The sequence below is a fragment of the Sylvia atricapilla genome, chromosome 30 (genome assembly GCF_009819655.1).
Source record: "Sylvia atricapilla isolate bSylAtr1 chromosome 30, bSylAtr1.pri, whole genome shotgun sequence".
NCBI lineage: Eukaryota > Metazoa > Chordata > Aves > Passeriformes > Sylviidae > Sylvia > Sylvia atricapilla.
This window is the reverse complement of record NC_089169.1, coordinates 73,692-91,462: the sequence shown is the minus strand read 5'-3', so window position 1 is coordinate 91,462 and position 17,771 is coordinate 73,692. Positions and strand designations below refer to the sequence as shown.

General features: G+C 57.6%; 1 protein-coding gene and 1 pseudogene across 1 annotated transcript in view; one reads left to right on the top strand and one right to left on the bottom strand.

Annotated features, from left to right (window-relative positions):
* Positions 1–3,253: 3,253 nt before the first annotated feature.
* Positions 3,254–6,936, bottom strand: LOC136372900 (Fc receptor-like protein 6; annotated as a pseudogene).
* A 3,596-nt stretch (positions 6,937–10,532) lies between these two features.
* Positions 10,533–17,771, top strand: part of LOC136372898 (Fc receptor-like protein 4) — a 19,927-nt gene continuing 12,688 nt past the window's right edge. The window contains 6 exon segments of the mRNA XM_066337755.1: positions 10,533–10,712; positions 10,714–10,915; positions 11,168–11,431; positions 11,521–11,799; positions 12,584–12,886; positions 13,945–13,947. Of these exon segments, the coding sequence (XP_066193852.1) occupies positions 10,533–10,712; positions 10,714–10,915; positions 11,168–11,431; positions 11,521–11,799; positions 12,584–12,886; positions 13,945–13,947 (1,231 nt within the window).

Below are 17,771 nucleotides of genomic sequence, written 5' to 3'. Positions count from 1 at the left end.
CTGGCTGTCAGCTCTTCTGAAGAATGGGGAAGGAAGTGAGGTCAGGCCTTGTCCCCACCGTGGCTGTGGCACTTGTTGGGGGCAGGGTGGCCACAAGCTGGGGACAGGCTGTGGGCAGGGTGAGGACAGGCTGGGGACAAGGCTGGGTGGCACATGGTGGGTCATGGGGGTTCTCAGGAGTGGAGGCCTCAGAGTGTTTGGGGAGCCAGGGATGGGTGTGCATGGAAATGGGGGGTCCTGAGCAGGGGGAGTCACTCAGGATGGGGTGCCATGGGAATGGGGGTCCCCATGTCTGGGGGGACTCAGGGCTGGGGGTCTGTTTATTTTTGATGCTGTGGTAGTTGTTATTTGTTTGTATTGTTATACATACTAGTAAAGAACTGTTATCCCAATCCCCATATCTTTGCCTGAAAGCCCCTTAAGTTTTCAAAATTATAATGATTCAGCGGGAGGGTGTTTGCATTCTCCATTCTGAGGGAGGCCCTGCTCTCCCTAGCAGACACCTGTCTTTCCAAACCAAGACATAAGGTTATGCAGTATCGTGTAATAATGTGGACTGAAAGAAAGATTCAGTCCAACCAAGTGTACTGGCCGTGGTGTGAGTGAGAGGAGAAATGGATGCATCAAGTTTTAAACATCCTTATACAACCCCAATAGAGATCAGAGAGAAGGGACTTCTCACTGAAAAACCCTTCTTGCTTTAGTTTCTCCATCTTGACCCCTGCAGAGAGGCCCAGAGCTTCCCTTACTGTGTGTGCCTGATTCCCAAGAAACTGTGAGCTACCCTCCAGAAAAATGGGAACCACATGAACCCTCCCCGCTCAGGTAAGGGGCAAGAGGTGCATCTTGACAAAAACACAACAATTTACCTACACTTCTGTGGTGGTTTAGCGTGAATGTGAAAAGTTTTTTCCTAAGGAAGTTCTAGCATGGATTGTGATTGACAACTTGGCTGACGAATGGGAGTGTTTCTACGTCTCTCTGGAAACACAGTCTTAAATTATAAGTTCCCAAGTGACTGATCCCTTTTCCTTTTCCGGCCGATGAGAAGGTAACATCACTTTTGGGTCAGGGTTGTGCCACTCCCCCTTGGGCCAGGCCTGCTAGGGAACAGTGGGTGAGGCTGGCCATATCCCCTCTGTCCCCTCCCGGTTCCTCCGATGGGGAGAGGAGGAGAAGGACTGCAGACCAGCAGTCTGGCCCTGAGCCAGGACCATGGTGGCCATGCTCTGGGCCTTTGGTTGCCAGAGACACTGGTCCGAAGGAGGAGAGACTTTTAAGAACTTTTCTCCGGAGCTCCAGGGAGCTGATTCGAGTTTGAGTCACTTTAGATCTGACCAGGGTGGAAGAGGTTTTGCCCACCAGCGTTCCTGAGCATGCGCTCTCTCTTTCTCCATTCCTCCCCCCACCATCACCTGTGGCCTTGAAGGTCCGGGAGTCCACTGGAGAGAAAAAACTCTGGGCAAAGACTTGAACCCTTTTCCCTCCTCCATGGAAGACAGAGCGATTTGAAATGTAGAGAGACAGCATTGAAACAAAGTCAGTGAAAGAACTGAGAAAGACTATTGGAAGATGGGATGGAGGAAGTGGACATTTCTGACCGGACTTGTCTAGATGTAAATTATGAGGGAAATGGACTGTTTTTGTAATATCTTAATGCTGCTTGGGGGAGTGCAAGTTCTAGCCAGAGGGTTGTGTGTATTGATATATATACATGAGATTTGAGAGTTTTGAATAGAATATGTCCCTGGCTCCAGGGAAAGAACAAGGAGGTCTCTATTTCTTTTGAGATAGAGGCAATTTCAGAGATAGAAGAAGAGAATCCTGGTTTTGTACTAGAAAAGCATTCTAAAAACGATACCCCAAGCATGCGGAGGCCCACAAGCACCTTGGGAAGCTGTTATATGGGTAAGACTCCACAGAATCTGTGGAAATTCCAGGCGGTTGTAGATCAGGGTGCAAGAGCAATTTCTCTTGCAAAGTGCAGACATACCATGAGATTTTGGCTGGGGGGTGAGGGGCTGGGCTCGGCTCCTCTCTCTCTCTTGCTCCTGGCACCGGAGGTGGGACAGTGCTGCTCTTGCTCTGGGTGTCACCACAATTGGTGTCACCACAGAGTTCCACCCTTCACTGCTTCTTCTACCATAAGTGAGGCTTTGTTCATGAGAGCAGCCCTTGAACTGGGACCTTTTCAATACCCAATCTCACTGGAAAGGACCTTCCCCACATTCTCAGGTGCCTCAGGGGAGAACCCAGCACCCAGAGCCCCTCACCATTTCCAGAGGGTGTGTCTGCTGGCTGCACGCGGCAGCTGTTTGCGGGAGCCCAGCTGTGGCTGCTCAATTCTGCTGTTTTCTGACACTGCTTCGGGCTTTTTGCTACACTTGAACCCAACACGTTGTGTCCCACCCAAGCCCCAGAGCTCCTGCTACCACTTCAAAGTTTTGGCTACACCCTCTTTGCCACCCCGGGGTGTGCCTCTCCCCGCCACTGCAGCTGCCAATCTGAGGGTTCCTGCTGCAGCCCATTTTGCCGTCCGGAGTGGCACTGTTCCCGGCTGTCCCCCAGCCCCGTCAGTGAGGGAAGGAAGCTTCTCTCTCTCTCCCGCAGGCTGAGTCTCGATTAACCACCGAGAGAGAGACAGAGAGAGCCGAGCAGGCGCCACAGCGCCCCCTGCAGCCGTGGAGAAATCATCGCACCCGCCCCGCCTTTCCGGGAGCCACCAGCGCCCCTGCTGGCTGTGCCCCGAACTGCACCTCAGGGGAAGGGCCTGCAGCCCAGAGACGGCTGGGGCTGGGTTTGTGCCTTTGTTGGTGTTTGCTGCCGGTGTTGTTGTTTGTTTGTCTTATTGTATATATTCTAGTAAAGTAAGGAACAGTTATTCCTGTTCCCATATCTCTGCAAATCCCACACCAATCTGCTTAACAACCTGACTGGGACCCTCCTGTGTCTGAGCTCATATGGCACAGCTGAACAAATGAAACCATTTCTCCCCTTTTTAATCAAAACTTTGCATCTTGGGTGCAATGGGAGGGACAAGAATCCTGTGCCCCCTGGCACTGGGGGAGGGAATGGGGAGCCCCTGAGGCTACTGGGAGTACTGGGAGCACTGGAATGTAGAGCTCTGGACAGCTCCACATGTGACTCCCCCTTATGGGCACCCCCTGGGCAAAGTGGCCACCCACAAAAGCTGGGGGGGGGGGGGGGGGGAAACATGGGGGGTGGCCTTGGGCAAAGATCTCCAGTTCCCCCAGTGCCCCCAGCGTCCAGAGTGTCACAGCACATTCCCATAGAGGTCAATGGGGTCCTGCTGTCGCCTGTGGGGTCCTGCCAGCTCCGCGTAGGTCACCTGGGGGGATGTGGCACGGAGGGGCCCTGCGAGAGACACCGGTTGTGGGGACATGGGTAGGGGGTGACACTGGTGTGTGACGTGTCCCTGTGTCCCCCCTGTACTCACCCCCTGCCCTCTCAGTGCCCACGACATGGGTGTACAGCACCTCCCCCTCCTCTGGGGGGGCCGGGGGATCTGGGGGACCCTGCAGGGACAAGGGGGTGTCTGTGGGGGCTGGGGGGATTTGGCGTGAGAGTAAAATGGGGGTCAGACCTAGAGACCGCGACTCACCTTTCCTGCTGCTTCCTGCAGGCTGCAAAGGGAAGTGGGGAAAGGTGACTCTGGGGTCCTCAGGGCCCCTGAACACAATCGAGACCCCTGACTGCCCCCAGGACCCTCGAGCATCCTTGAAGATCCCAAAAATCCTTGAACAATGTCTTGAACCCCCTGAGGCCCCAGAGCCCCCAAACTCCTGAGTGAACCCCCAACATCCCTTCACAACCCTCCAGGACCTCCCCAAATCCCCCAGGACCCCCAGCTAAGGCCTCCTGGGGTTCAGCTTCACCCAAGTCAGGAGTGGTTGGTGTCACCCTATGGCCCTCCTACTCTGCGGGGGGGGTTTCACGACAATCCCTGGGACCCTCATTAATTCCCATTGTCACCCACCCCGGCGGTGCCACCAGTGCCAGCTCACGATGACAGCCACAAGCAGGACCAAGAACAGGAGGGACCCACCGACGCCTGCAGCCACTGCTGGGGACAGAGGGGGACAACACATCAGGGTTACCCAGAATGTGAAAGGTTCCTGCACCCCCCAGGTAACCCTGTGTGACCTCACCTGTTACCCAGGGTGAGCTAGGGATCACCTCCAGGGCCAGCTCAGGGCTGAGTACCCGGAACATGCGGTGCCCGTCCTGTCCCAGCTGGTTGGTGGCATTACACTGGTAGGTGCCTGAATGTCCCACATCGACGTCCCCAAGCTCCAGGATGGGATCCTGGGCCACCTCCTGACCATTGTGCAGCCAGATGACAGGGTGCTGGTGCCCACCAGCAGGGGCTGAGCCCACCTGCACTGAGCAGTGTAGGGTCACGGGGTCACCTGTGTGCACCTGGTGTGACAGGGGACCAGGGGTGATGGTGACATTGGCCACGGGCACTGCAGGGAAAAAGACAGGGCTGGCACCTTGCAAGGTGGGATTGGGGATGCCGTGAGTGAGGTAACCCCCAGCCCGAGGGTCCTACTCACCCAGGACCGTGACATTCAGGGGGTCACTCTTGGCCACGCTGTCCCCATCGCTGACCTGGCACTGGTATTGGCCACTGTCATTTTCCCCAATGTTGTGCAGCTCCAGGTGTGGGCCGGTGCCCAGCGGTGCCCCTGAGCCCCCCCGGTGCCAGGTGAAGGACAGAGAACCTGTCCCCACAGCCACTGTGCAGTTCAGCACCAGGTGGTCCCCCAGTGCCACTTTTCCCCCAAGGGGCTGTGCTGAAACAGACACCCCCGAGAGCGGGACTCCTGCGAAAGGGGGAACAGTGTAGGACAGTGAGGGATATGGGGAGGGTTGTCGAAAGGCAGGGGGACCCCAGTGAGGAGGAGGAGGCAGAGAGCTGAGGGGGAGCTTGGAAAGGAATGATGGGGGGGTTCAGGGAGGGAACACCTGGGGAGGGGGTAGGGGGACACCGGGGAGGGGATTGGGAGACCTAGAGATCATGGGGTGAGATCAGAAAGTGGTGGGGTTGACCCAGGGATGGCTGAGGGATGCAGTGAGGGATGGGGGGAAAGGGAGGGAAACCAGCCAGTGATGAGGGGACATGCAAAAATGTAAGGGGAAAGATCTGGGTACCCAGGGCAGGGTGCAGGACCTGGCAAGGGACCTGAGAAAGGATGGAGGACCCGGAACAGGGATAGGGGGTCTGGGGAGTAATTAGGGTCCCCAGGCAGAGACCTGGGGAGGGCTGTGGGGGCTCCCCGTGCCCATCCCCACACTCACTGTGCACCATGACACGGAGCCGGGTGCTGCTCTTCTGTGCAGCCCCATCCTCGGAGCGCACCTGGCAGGTGTAATTCCCTGAGTGGGAGACCCCCACGGCGGGCACCAGGAGCTGTAGGGACACCTGCGCGTACCCCAATAACCACCTGTCCCGGTAGAAGAAGTGCTGGAGGTGGGTTTGAGGCCGCAGGGGGCTGGGGGTGCTGAGGCAGCTGAGATTGAGGGGGGACCCCTCAGTGAGCTCGGAGGGACCCTCCAGCACCAGAGCTCTGGAAAGGAGAGGGGAGGAGAGGACTGTGACTGATTCTTCTAGGAAGTGGCTTTGGGGGTGTCAGGATATTTGAGTTCTAGCCAGGGGGGTGCTCACCATGCATTGTCACTGTCACTGGTGCTGACGATGACTGCCAAATGCCCACCAAGCGCTCGCAGTGGTAGCGGCCGCTGTGGTGCTGCTGCAGTGGGGACAGGGACAGCTCGTTCCTCCTGAGGAACCCACCGGGATCCTTTTTGTCCTTGTAAAATCTCACCCTGCTGACCGACATGTCCCACCTGTCCCGGCAGCGCAGTGTCACTGTGTCCCCCTCCAGCAGCGTCCTTGATGGCACCTGCAGCACCAGCTGGTCTGTGGGACAGGAGGGTCCCGTTGCACTGAGGGGCGGGCACGAGACTGGTCCAAAATGGATGCCCAAGTAACTGGAGATATCTGAGTGGAGTTTCCACTGCAAGGGGATCTCAGGGACACCAGGAGCAACCCCATGGCACAGGTGGAACCGTGGGGGTCCCATTACACTGGGATGCACTGGGATGTCCCTGTGTGCAGGGCACAGGCTCTTGCCAACACGAGGGGTGTGAGGCCATCGATGGAGTGGAATCCAGCCAGATCTATCAGGGGTCATTTTGAACATTTCACATCCCCCACAGTGGGCATGCTGAGCGCACTGCTGGGTCTGTCACATGTGTACGTGCTACTCTCAGTGACAGTGAAGTGGGAGCGTCTGTTCTGACCCCAACGCTGCCCATCCTTGTACCAGGTGGTGGCACGGGCAGTCTCCAAGCCCTGGCAGGTCAGTGTCACCTGGTCCCACAGCACTGCCAGTAACAAAGGGGGCTCCACCAGGAGTTGGGTGATCTGGGCACCTGTGGGTGACAGGGGACACCAGCCTGCCAGGGCCAGTGCAGGGCTGACGAAGAGAGAAGGGACAGGGCTGGGTGGGGGTGGCCCTGCAGGGACAGCAGCCCCTGGGGGATGAGGTGTGGTGTCTGTCCCCAAACTCTCCCCAACAGAACACTGGTGTAGCACAGAGGTATTCATGACAATGACACCTCAGTCTCCCTGGGCTGAGGCAGAACATGGGGACACTGCAGAGCCCCCATGCTTGCACAGATCACCTCCACCAGCCTCAAAGCACCTCTGCCTATGGCCACATCCCCATAGCCCCCTGCCTGTAATCCCTTTCCAATGGCACTAGTCCCCATGCCCCATCCGCATGGTACATGGCCCTTGTCCCTTGTCCCTGCATTTCTGTTCCCCTCTCCCTGCCTTGGGGACCTCAGGGGAACCCCGCAGCCCCCCTGTGCCCCCTCCCCACCGGTCTCGCCCTCACCAGGGCCCATCCCCGGGGTGTCAGACCTGTGCCAAAGGCACCCACCCCACAGAAGCAGTGTCACCTTCCATCCCCGTGTCCCCAGCCATGTGGACTGGCTGTCACTCGCTGCTGTGGCCACCGGTCCCCTGGGTGGCAGCTCTTCGGATGAAGAGGAAGGAAGAAAGTTCACACCTTCCCCCCCCATGTGTAGGTGGCCCTTGGTGGGGGCAGGGTAGGGGATGGGTGGAGACACAGTAGGGGACACGCTGGGGACATTATGGGATAGTCTGGGGGCTCAGTGGGGGATGGTGTTCCCAGGAGTGGGGGGCTCAGGGCTGGTGTGGAGCCAAGGATGGGTGTCCAGGAGAATGTGAGTGCAGAGGAACTGAGTTCTCCATTTCTGGGGATATTCAGGGATGGGGGTCCTGTGGAAAAAGAGCCCCCATTGATTTGGGGTCATGGGATGTGGGTCACAGATTTGAAGGCTCAGGTAGAAAAAAGGGGACCTTCAGGAAAAGGGGTTGTTGAGGAGAAGCAGCCCAGTGAACAGGATCAAGGCAATGGTGGTACTGGGCAATGGGAGTCCTGGGATGGGGGTCCCAGGGAGGAGAGACCAAGGGAATGGGGGTCCCAGGGTTGGGCTCCCAGAGGACTGGGGCTCCCAGGCGATGGTAGTGGCTGGGTGGGCACAGGGGTCACAGCTCCTTCGCTGGGTGCCTCGGATTTTGGGGTGACTCAGAGCCCAGCACAGCCCCCACAGTGTGCTCATGGCCAGGGGGCACCCCAGGGTTGAGGCTCTGGGTCTATGCCCCACACACCCCAAGGCTTTTTCCCATTCCCCCCATTTCCTGGCTCAGCCATCCCCGGGAACACCTGAGCAGGTAATGGTGGGGGGATCCCAGGAACGGGAAAAGGGGAGGGGGGGTGCAGGCAGTGGTTGGGGGCCTGTGGGGGATGAAAGATTTTCACTTTCTCTTTCCTGCAGCAGAAGGAAGAGGTCTTTTATGCTGAGCTGAGGATGTGGGTTCTGTCCTGGGGGACACATCCCGGGGGTCCTGCCCTGAGGGAAAAGGGCTCCTCTGCTGTGGTGACACCGGGGTCTTGTCCCACGGTCTTGTCCCAGGGGGTCCTTTTTCTAGTGGAGCATATCCTTGGAGATTCCTGTCCCAGAGATAACACATCCTGGGCACCTCTGTCCTGGGGGCCCCTGATCATTCCCCCTGTCCCCAGTGGGGCCATGTGATCTCCCTGGTCGATGCACTCCACCCTGCCCTGAATTCCCCAGCCTGGGCACTCTCTGCTCCTGCTGGGACACCCCTGTTCCCCAGATCCACGGGTAGAGCCCCTGCTCAATATTTCCAGGCTTCTCTCTCTGCTGGTGTCCACATCCAGAACCCAAACATTCTTTTTAGGATGTTGCAAAGTGCTGCAGGTTTTGTTCAAGGAGATGGCTCCCAGTGAGGTTGTTGAGCAGATGGGTGTGGGATTTGCAGAACTTCTGGGGCTCTCTCAGCCCCTTGCTGAGAGGTACAAAAAGATCAATTGCTGCATTTCCGGACTGGTTCCCTCACAGCTGCCCCTGCAGGGGCCGTTTCCAGCCAGCCCTGCTCTGAAAACCATCAAAGGCCCTCACAGAGCCACTGCTTGGGCTCCCATTGGCTTTTGTGCTTCTTGCAGGGCTCAGCAAACCACAGCCACGCCTTTTTCCCCCACAGAATTCTCACCTTTGCAGCAGCTCTGAAGCTGCCAGAATCCAAGCCAAGGGGAAAGCAGGGGGGACCCTCAGGTCCTGGCTGCCCCCTGGGGCTGGCCAGAGCAGGGCTGGCCAATGCCCATCCCTGTGCCCTGGGGCTGGGCCATGGCTGGGCCCCACGCTTGGATGGCCACTGGCTTCAAGGAGGAGGAGTTGGGGAGCTCCTTCCTGCCTGGGGCTCCATTCCCCAGCTGCTCTTGCTGGCTCAGATCCTGCAGGAGACGAGTGAGAATGGATAAGTCTAGACCCACCCACATCTGCTGTCCTGCAGGACAGGATCCCCCTGGCCAGGATGTGTCACCCCTGGGACAGGACTCCCCAGGATGTGTCATTCCCAGTACAGGGAACCCCTGAACAGGACATGACCCTCCTGTATGGCCCTAGAACAGAACTTGTCCTTCCCACACAAACGGCATCTTCCTTCAGCTGTAGTGTAGAGAAAGTGTGCAGGGGGCAAAACTGGACACTCCTATCCCCCACAGGCCCCATACCTCTTCTTGCAGCCTTGGAATGCCTTTTCCCCCTTCCCCAGAGTCCCTCCAACTTGTTCCCCACTCAACAACTGTACCAGGATCATCAAGCATCACCAAGCCATGCACTGAATGGTGTAAAACTGAGAGAAAAAGGAAGGAAATGGAAATGAAGAGAGGAAAAAGCCCCTGGGGACACAGAACCACAGCCCCTTGGAATCTGCCTGTGGTGATGATCCCCAGATCATGAGCACCTTCTGTGGGGTCTGCCTGGCTCCTTGCCACCCCAAAGATCTGAGGAACTGTAGTAAGGAGCTGTGACACATGGGCCCACTCAGCCACCGCCCATCCCTGGGACCCCCATTTCTCTGGGAACACAAGCAACAAACCCGCATTCTTTTTGTTCTCCCTCCCTGGGACTCCCATCTCAGGACTGCCATTCTCCAGAATCTCCATGACTCAAGACCTCCATTCCCAAGGAACAATCTCTCCCAAATTCCATCCTCTACAATCCCCCTTCACCCATGGATTTGTTCCTCCCACGACCCTCCCACATAATCTCCCATTCCCTTGGCACCCTCATCCCTAGGACCCCCATCCCATGATCCCAAATCCCTGGAGGCAGGTTCTTCTGGGACTCCCAGCCCTGAGTCCCCCCAGACCTGTGATCCCTCAATTCCCCTGGACACCCATCCCTGGCTCTGCAAACCCCCTGAGTCCCTCACTCCAGAAAACCCCATGTCCCATTGTGTGCCACCCAGCTTTGTCCCCACCCTGCCAGACTGTCCCCAGCTTGTGGCTACCCTGCCCCCACCAGATGCCATCTACGAATGAGGATGAGACCTGACCTCGCTTCCTTTCACCCTGGCTAAAGAGCCGACCCCCAGGGGACAGCCACCCAGACAATGAGTGACAGGCAGCCTGGATGGCCGGGGACACGGGGATGGCCAGGAAGGTGACACTGCTCCTGTGGGGTGAGTGCCCTGGGCATGGGCCTGACACCCCGGGGATGGGCCCTTGTGAGGTGGAGACCGGTGGGGAAGGGGCACAGGAGGTCTGTGGGGTCCCCTGCGGTCTCCAAGGCCAGCAGAGCCAGTGCATGAGGTGACTAGGGTTGTGGGATGGCTTTGGGTTCAGGAGAGTGGGGACAGGACTGGAGGGACAGAGAATGTGGGGAGATTAATTATGTGGGTCTGGGGCAGCAGTAGTGACAGGGACAGGGGCACAAGGATGCAGGGATAGAGACAAGGGGACAAGCACCATGCAGATGGGCCATGGGGACAGAGGCCTTGGGGCTGGTGGGGCTTATCTGTGACAGCATGGGTTGGCTGTGGTGTCCCTGTCCCCAAGGAGTCCATGCTACACAAGGACAGTTCATGGATAGCTCATGTCCATGTCCCTATGAGGCCACCCCCACCCAGCCCTGTCCCTTCTCCCTTCCAGTCCAGACCCTCGGTCTCACTGATGAGTCCTCGGGGCAAGCCAGGTCCCCACCCCACTCTCCCCAGCCCCGCAGTGGCCCTGGCAGGCTGGTGCCCCCTGTCACCTGCAGGCACCCTGACCACCCAGCTCCTGGTGGAGCCCCCCCTGGATGCCGGTGGTGCTGTGGGACCGGGTGACACTGACCTGCCAGGGCTCGGGGACCGCCGGTGACACCACCTGGTACAAGGATGGGCGGTGCTGGGGACAGGAAGGACCCAACAACTTACTTGTCACTGAGCGTGGAATCTACACGTGTGACAGGCCTGGCAGTGGGCTCAGCCCCCCCGTGAGAGTCTTAAATGGTGAGGGGGGTTTGAGTGTCCTCAACCTTGCACCTGCAGGGACCCCGAGAGCTCTGGATGTGCTGCACTCCATGGGTCACCTCCTGGTTTGACCAGAGCCCATCCCCTGCACATGGGGACATTCCAGAGCATCCTTGTGCATTCCATGTTTGTGGAATTAAGGACCCCTGGTGCACTGGGCGTGACCCAATGGGGGGCTCCATCGGGATCCCCCAGGCCTGAACAATGTGACAGGACCCCTGTGTCCTGCAGATCCCTTGGTGCTGCAGGTTCCAGCATGGCCGCTGCTGGAGGGGGACACAGTGAAACTGCGCTGCCGCTGCCGGCCGGACATGTGGATCACCGGCTTGCGATTCTACCATGTGGAGGAGGAGGTGAGGATGTCCCTCCGTGGGACCGAGCTGTCCCTGTCCCCTCTGCAACTGAACCACAGCGGCCGTTATCACTGCCGGGGCAGGGTGGACTCCGAGCTGCCACTATGGGTGCAGTCGATGCCAGTGACAGTGACAGTGCACGGTGAGCACCTCACAGTCACCACCCTGACTCCCACACAGCTGCTCCCCAGGGACTCTGGGTCACAAATCCTCCTCCCCTCTTCTTCCCAGAGCTCTCTCCGGTGCTGGTGCTGGAGGGTCCGCACAAGCCCACCGAGGGATCCTCCCTGACTCTCAGCTGCCTCAGCACCCCGAGCCCCCTGCGGCCCCCAGGCCCCCTCCTGCACCTCTTCTACCGGGATGGGCAGTTGGTGGGGGGCCCGCAGGTGTCCCCACAGCTCCTGGTGCCCGCTGTGGGGGTCTGCCACTCGGGGAATTACAGCTGCCAGGTGCGCTCCAAGGGGGGGACTGTGCAGAAGAGCAGTGCCCAGCTCCACATCACAGTGCGCAGTGAGTGCGGGGATTGGCACGGGGAGCCCCCACAGCCTCCTCGGGTCCCCAAGTGCTACATGGGTACCCCCATCTTCCACATTAACTTCTTCAACGTCTCCCCATCACTGTTCGGGTCCCCCTCCATGTCTTCCATCCCTCACTGAGTGCCTTCACCACTTCATGCCTCTTCACACCCCTCTCTGATCTCCCAGCTTGGTCCCCACGTCCCACCATGCCTTTCCTGTGTCCCCACAAACTCCGTGGTGTCCCCCTCATCCCTCTTTACGTGTTGTCTCCTTAAACTCCTCATCATTCCTTGGGGTTCCTATCCAAGCCCCACTCAACTCTGTGGTCTTTCTTCCTCATCGGTGTCCTCCTGCCCATCTCTGTTCCCTCCACCTCCCCAGTTCCCTGACTGTCCTCTGGTGTCCTCTCTCCAACAGGGGTCCCACTCTCGGGGGTGTCCCTGTCAGCGCAGCCCCCTGGGGGACAGGTGGGACTGGGGGACTACCTGGTGCTGAGCTGTGCAGTGGCCATGGGGACAGGTCCCCTGACTTTCACCTGGCACCGGGGGGACTCGGGGGAACTGCTGGGCACTGGCCCCCGCCTGGAGCTGCAACATGTTGGGGACAAGGACAGGGTCCAGTACCAGTGCCGAGTCAGCGATGGGGACAGCGTGGCTGAGAGTATACCCATGAATGTCACCGTCCTGGGTGAGTGGGACCCTTGGGCTGGGAGTGACCCCACCCACGGCACCCCCATCTCACCTCACCAGGTGCCACCCCTGTCTGTGTCCCCACAGTGCCCGTGGCCAATGCCACCATCACCCCCGGTCTCCCGTCACATCAGGTGCATGCAGGTGACCCCGTGAACCTGCGCTGCTCAGTGCAGGTGGGCTCAGCCCCTGTCACCTTCACCTGGCTGCACAATGGCCAGGAGGTGGCCCAGGGTCCTGTCCTGCAGCTTGGGGACGTCAGTGTGGGACATGCAGGCACCTACCAGTGTGTGGCCACCAACCAGCTGGGACAGGACGGGCACCGCGTGTTCCGGGCACTCAGCCCTGAACTGGCACTGGAGGTGACCTCTGGCTCACCCTGGGTCACAGGTGGGCTCACACGGGGTTATTGGAATGTTCAGGACCCTTGGGGTTCTGGGTGACCCTGATGTGCCCCCCTCTGTCCCCAGCAGTGGCTGTGAATGTTGGCAGGACCCTCCTGTTCTTGGTCCTACTCCTGGCTGTCATCGGGGGCTGTCACTGCTGGCACCGCCGGGGTGGGTGACAATGGGGACAGGGATGGTGGTCCTGGAGTGAGGGGAAGTCTCCAGAGTGGGGGCAGAGCTGGGGCAGCACCCAGAGCCCCTGAGCTGGGGGAAACTGAGCTCACAGTGATCTTGGCTGGGGGTCTGGGGGTTTTGGGGAGAATTTGGATGGTCTTTCTTGGGCTCCAGGGCCATTTCTGGATGGGCTTTGAGAAACATTGGGGTGTCTCTGGGAGCTCCTGGCGGTTTTGGGGAGCTCTTGGAGGGCCATTCAGGAATGGGTGGGGATCTTTCTTGCAACCTGGGGGAGTTTGGGTGGTGGCCTCCCTGCTGGGCTTGGGATTCTTGGGCTCAGAGGGTGGGGACACCAGGGGGCTTTTTGAGGGCACTGCAGTGGAGCAGAAGTTCTAGGGGGGTTCAGGGATGCTTGGTGTGTCCCAGGGGAATCAGGGGTCTAGTAGAGTTAGGGCTCTTGTCGGGATTTGGGGTGGATGGTCGGTTAGAGCTGCTGAGGTCCCAGGAAAGTTATGGGGTCCCGGAGTCCCCCTGGTCACCCCGATCCTCTTTTCCATGCAGCCGCCAAGAAGCTCCTGGACAGGTGAGTAGGGGTCTCCAGCCAGGACTTCTCTTTCTCCCACCCCAGACACCCCTCAGACCTCCCCTTATCCCTACAGGATTCCCCCCGAGGAGGGGGCAGTGCTGGACCCCCACGTTGTGAGCACTGAGCGGGCAGGGGGTGAGTACAGGGGAGGACAGGGAAATGTCACCCACGGGTGTCACCCCCACCCAGGTCCCCACAAGCAGTGTCACTGTCAGAGACCCCCACAGGTGTTTCCTGGCCTTGCCCCATCTCGGGATCCACAAGTGACAAATGTGGAGCTTCTGGGACCCTACAAGGGACAGCAGGTGACACCTCATGACACCTTTGAGAGTGTGCTGTGACATGGAGGGAAATATGCAGCATTGGGGGGCATCGATTCCCTTCAGAGTTCTCTTCTTCCTCTTCACTGCACCCCACAGGGATCCTCAATCCCCCACTCACTGCCGGGCAGGCACAGGACCCGTTCCCTCTTATTGTACCCAAATTCAGCATTTTGATTAAACTGTGTGAGAAGCAAAGCTCACTCCTTAGTATGTTTAAATATTAATAAGGGAAAAATAAGGTAATAAAGGGACAGCAGTGTGCCAGGTGCTTGGCAACTGCATGTGGCACGCAGTCATCTATAACAATTCTTGTAATGTACCTTTTCATTGTATTCATTAAACACATATTCAAGAACATTATGTATATTTCAATATTCTTTCGACTTTGCATGTTCTGGAATTCTTTTGCTTGGTTTCATGCACGACTCATCTCCTTAAAGTACATGTCTGTGCTGGTTTTGCATTGATTGAAGAAAACCTCTGGCAAAACCAATCAGTCATTAGCTTTGACTATTGACAACCAGTGGAACCAGTTCAAGAGCTAGGTACGCCTCTGTGGCCACACAGGTCCAAATGAGAAGAACCGCAGGACAAGTTCCCTTCTGTCCTCGCCTGGGCAGAGGTCCCCAGGTCCCCTGGCCGGGCCCGGCCGCTGCTGTCGCCTTGGCAGGGCCGGGCCCGGCGGCTCCCGGGCAGGGCAGGAGGGGAGAATGCCCCGTCCCGGCCGGATCAGCCTCCAGCGGCTGCTGACACGATGCCGCTCAAGCCGCCCCCATGGCGGCCCCGGGAGGCCTCGCAGGGCACAGGAACGGGGGGTGTGAAAAACCAGATTCACTTTTTTGGTAGATTTTAAGAAATAGGTTTTAATAAAAAGATAAGACAACTAGGAGATGAGGAAAAAACAGCAAAAGTACGGCCGGCAGGTGACTCGGCATTTAGCCAATTCCCAAATTGCTATTTCACAAGATTTCTTTAAATAAGCCTTTATGTTATATCAATCTGTTGAGTATTCATATTTTTCCATAACTAGTTTCCATATTCCAGGGACTGTTTGCGTGCCCCTCCTTGGGTCTGCCCTTTTTGAGCTGCGGTTTCTTGGCTGTGTCCTTCATTATCAGCTCTCAGATTGGGCCTTGGTCCGTGCTTTCTTCAGATGAGAGATGCTGATAGCTGGTGTATCAATAGCAGAGTCTTCTTTATGTTCATTGGATGTTATCCTGGCCAAACAGACAGTTTAAGCATACTCTATCACTACTACCACTATGCCTAATTTTCTTTACTAACAGCAGAAAATAAAAACTTATATTCTTACAACAAAGTTATTAATCATATAGCACACATCTTGCAAAAAGCCAACTTTATAATAGGCATTTATAACAGGGGGAAGCCCCAGCGCGGCTCGGGAAGAATTCTTTACTAGGAACAGTTCCAGCCGCCGGCACCAAGAGCCCTTGTGGAGGGAGAGGCGCCAGCAGCTGCAGAGATCTTGTGGCCAAGAACAGGGGCAGCTCTGCAGCCATGCAGAGTGGCCCTGCAGCTGAAAATTGAATGCAGCCAGAGCCCCTGAGATCCTGGCCCAGCCCCGGCACGGCCTGAATTTACCTCCTTGGACACTGCCCGGAGGAACCATCACGGCCTCTGCAGAGCTGTGAGAGTCTTTCTTTGCACAGGTAAAACTTGCAAAACATTAAATCCTTTCTTAAGTGAGACAAAAGGACAGAGTGAAACCATGAAGAGAGACAACATGAAGATATCAAAGTCAGTGAAGGAGGAGCTGAATCTTAGATGGCAAGGGAACAAGAAGATTCCTTGGTTTTAGGCTGAACTTCTTTTGCAAGCTATGGCAATGGACTGTGATATACTAGAATATCTGTCGAAGTGGTGGAAGGCATGGATGGGGAGATGAGAGTTTTCAAATTGTAGATCTGAGCAAAGGTATTTGTGGTCAACTAAGTAAATATTGAAGTACTTGTGATCCTGTGAGAAGCTTGAACAGAGAGAGAGAAATATGAGATGAAGACGAAGATCTGCCCTCAGAAAGAGAAAAGATCTCTGCTCCTAGAGATGAAGAAAACCTTTGCTTTTGAACTGTGCCTCTTTAAAAGAGAACCACATGAGTTTACGAATAGCAGCTCCTGGAGGGGTCCAGACTTCTCCATTCTCACTCATCACCTGCAGAATCTGAGCCAGCAAGAGCAGCTGGGGAATGGAGCCCCAGGCAGGAAGGAGCTCTTCCTTCTGCTGCAGCAAAGAGAAAGTGAAAATCTTTCATCCCCCACAGGCCCCCAACCACTGCCTGCACCCCGCACCCCCTTTTCCCCTTCCTGGGATCCCCCCACCATTACCTGCTCAGGTGTTCCCAGGGATGGCTGAGCCAGGAAATGGGGGAACAGGAAAAAGCCCCGGGGTATGTGGGGCACAGACCCAGAGCCTCAACCCTGGGCTGCCCCCCTGGCCATGAGCACACTGTGGGGGCTGTGCTGGGCTCTGAGTCACCCCAAAATCTGAGGAACCCAGGGAAGGAGCTGCGACCCCTGTGCCCACCCAGCCACTGCCCATCCCTGGGAGCCCCATTCCCCTGGGAACCCAACCCTGGGACCCCCATTCCTTTGGCCTCTCCTCCCTGGGACCCCCATCCCAGGACTCCCATTGCCCAGGAACACCATTGCCTTCATCCCATCTCCTGGGCTGCTTCTTCCCCCACAACCCCTTTTCCCGAGGGTCCCCTTTATCCCCCTGATCCTCCAACCCTGGGACCCACATCCCAACACCTGAAGCCCCTGGAGACCATGTTCCCAAAGGATCATTATTCCTGAATCTCCCCAGGCATGGAGACCCCAATATCCCTGGACCCCCATTATCCTGTACACCCATCCTTGGTTCCCCACATCCCCTGAGCCCCCCCAGCCCTGGGAACACCATCCCCCACCGAGCCCCTAGACTATCCCATCATGTCCCCAGCCTGTCCCCTACTGTGTGTCCTCCTTTCCTCCACCCTGCCCCCACCAAGGGCCACCTACACATGGGGACAAATTGTGACCTTTCTTCCTTCCTCTTCATCCGAAGAGCCGCCACCCAGAGGACCGGTGGCCACAGCAGCGAGTGACAGCCAGTCCACATGGCTGGGGACACGGGGATGGCGGGGAAGGTGGCACTGCTCCTGTGGGGTGAGTTCCCTGGGCACGGGTCTGACACCCCGGGGATGGGCCCTGGTGAGGGCGAGACCAGTGGGGAGGGGGCACAGGGGGGCTGTGGGGTCCCCTGAGATCCCCAAGGCCAGCAGAGGCAGTAAATGGGGATGGATCGCAGTGTGACCAGAGTTATGGAGTGGCTGTGGGGACAGGAACAGGGGAACAGGGACAGGGAAACTGGGATGTTGGGACAGAAACAGGGGGGTAGAGGTTTGGGGACAAGGATGTGGCAGAAGAAACCTTGCGGCTGGGGCAGCAGTGGGGACGGAGAGAGGAACAGGGATGCAGGGACAGGGACAAGGGCTACATACGATGCAGATGGGGCATGGGGATAGGTGCCATCGGAATGGGATCATTGCCATGGGGATGTGGCTATGGGGACACGTGCTGAGAGGATGGTGGAGGTGACCTGGTCAAACGTGGAGTGTCCTCAGTATCCCTATGTCCTGCCTCACTCCAGGGAGACAGAGGTGTCCCTTTATTCAAGATTTCTGTGCTACCCTAGTATTTCATTAGGGACAGTTTGGGGACAGACACCACACATCATCCCCAGAGGCTGCCGTGCCTGCCGTGCCACCCCCACCCAGCCCTGTCCCTTCTCCCTTCCAGCCCGAC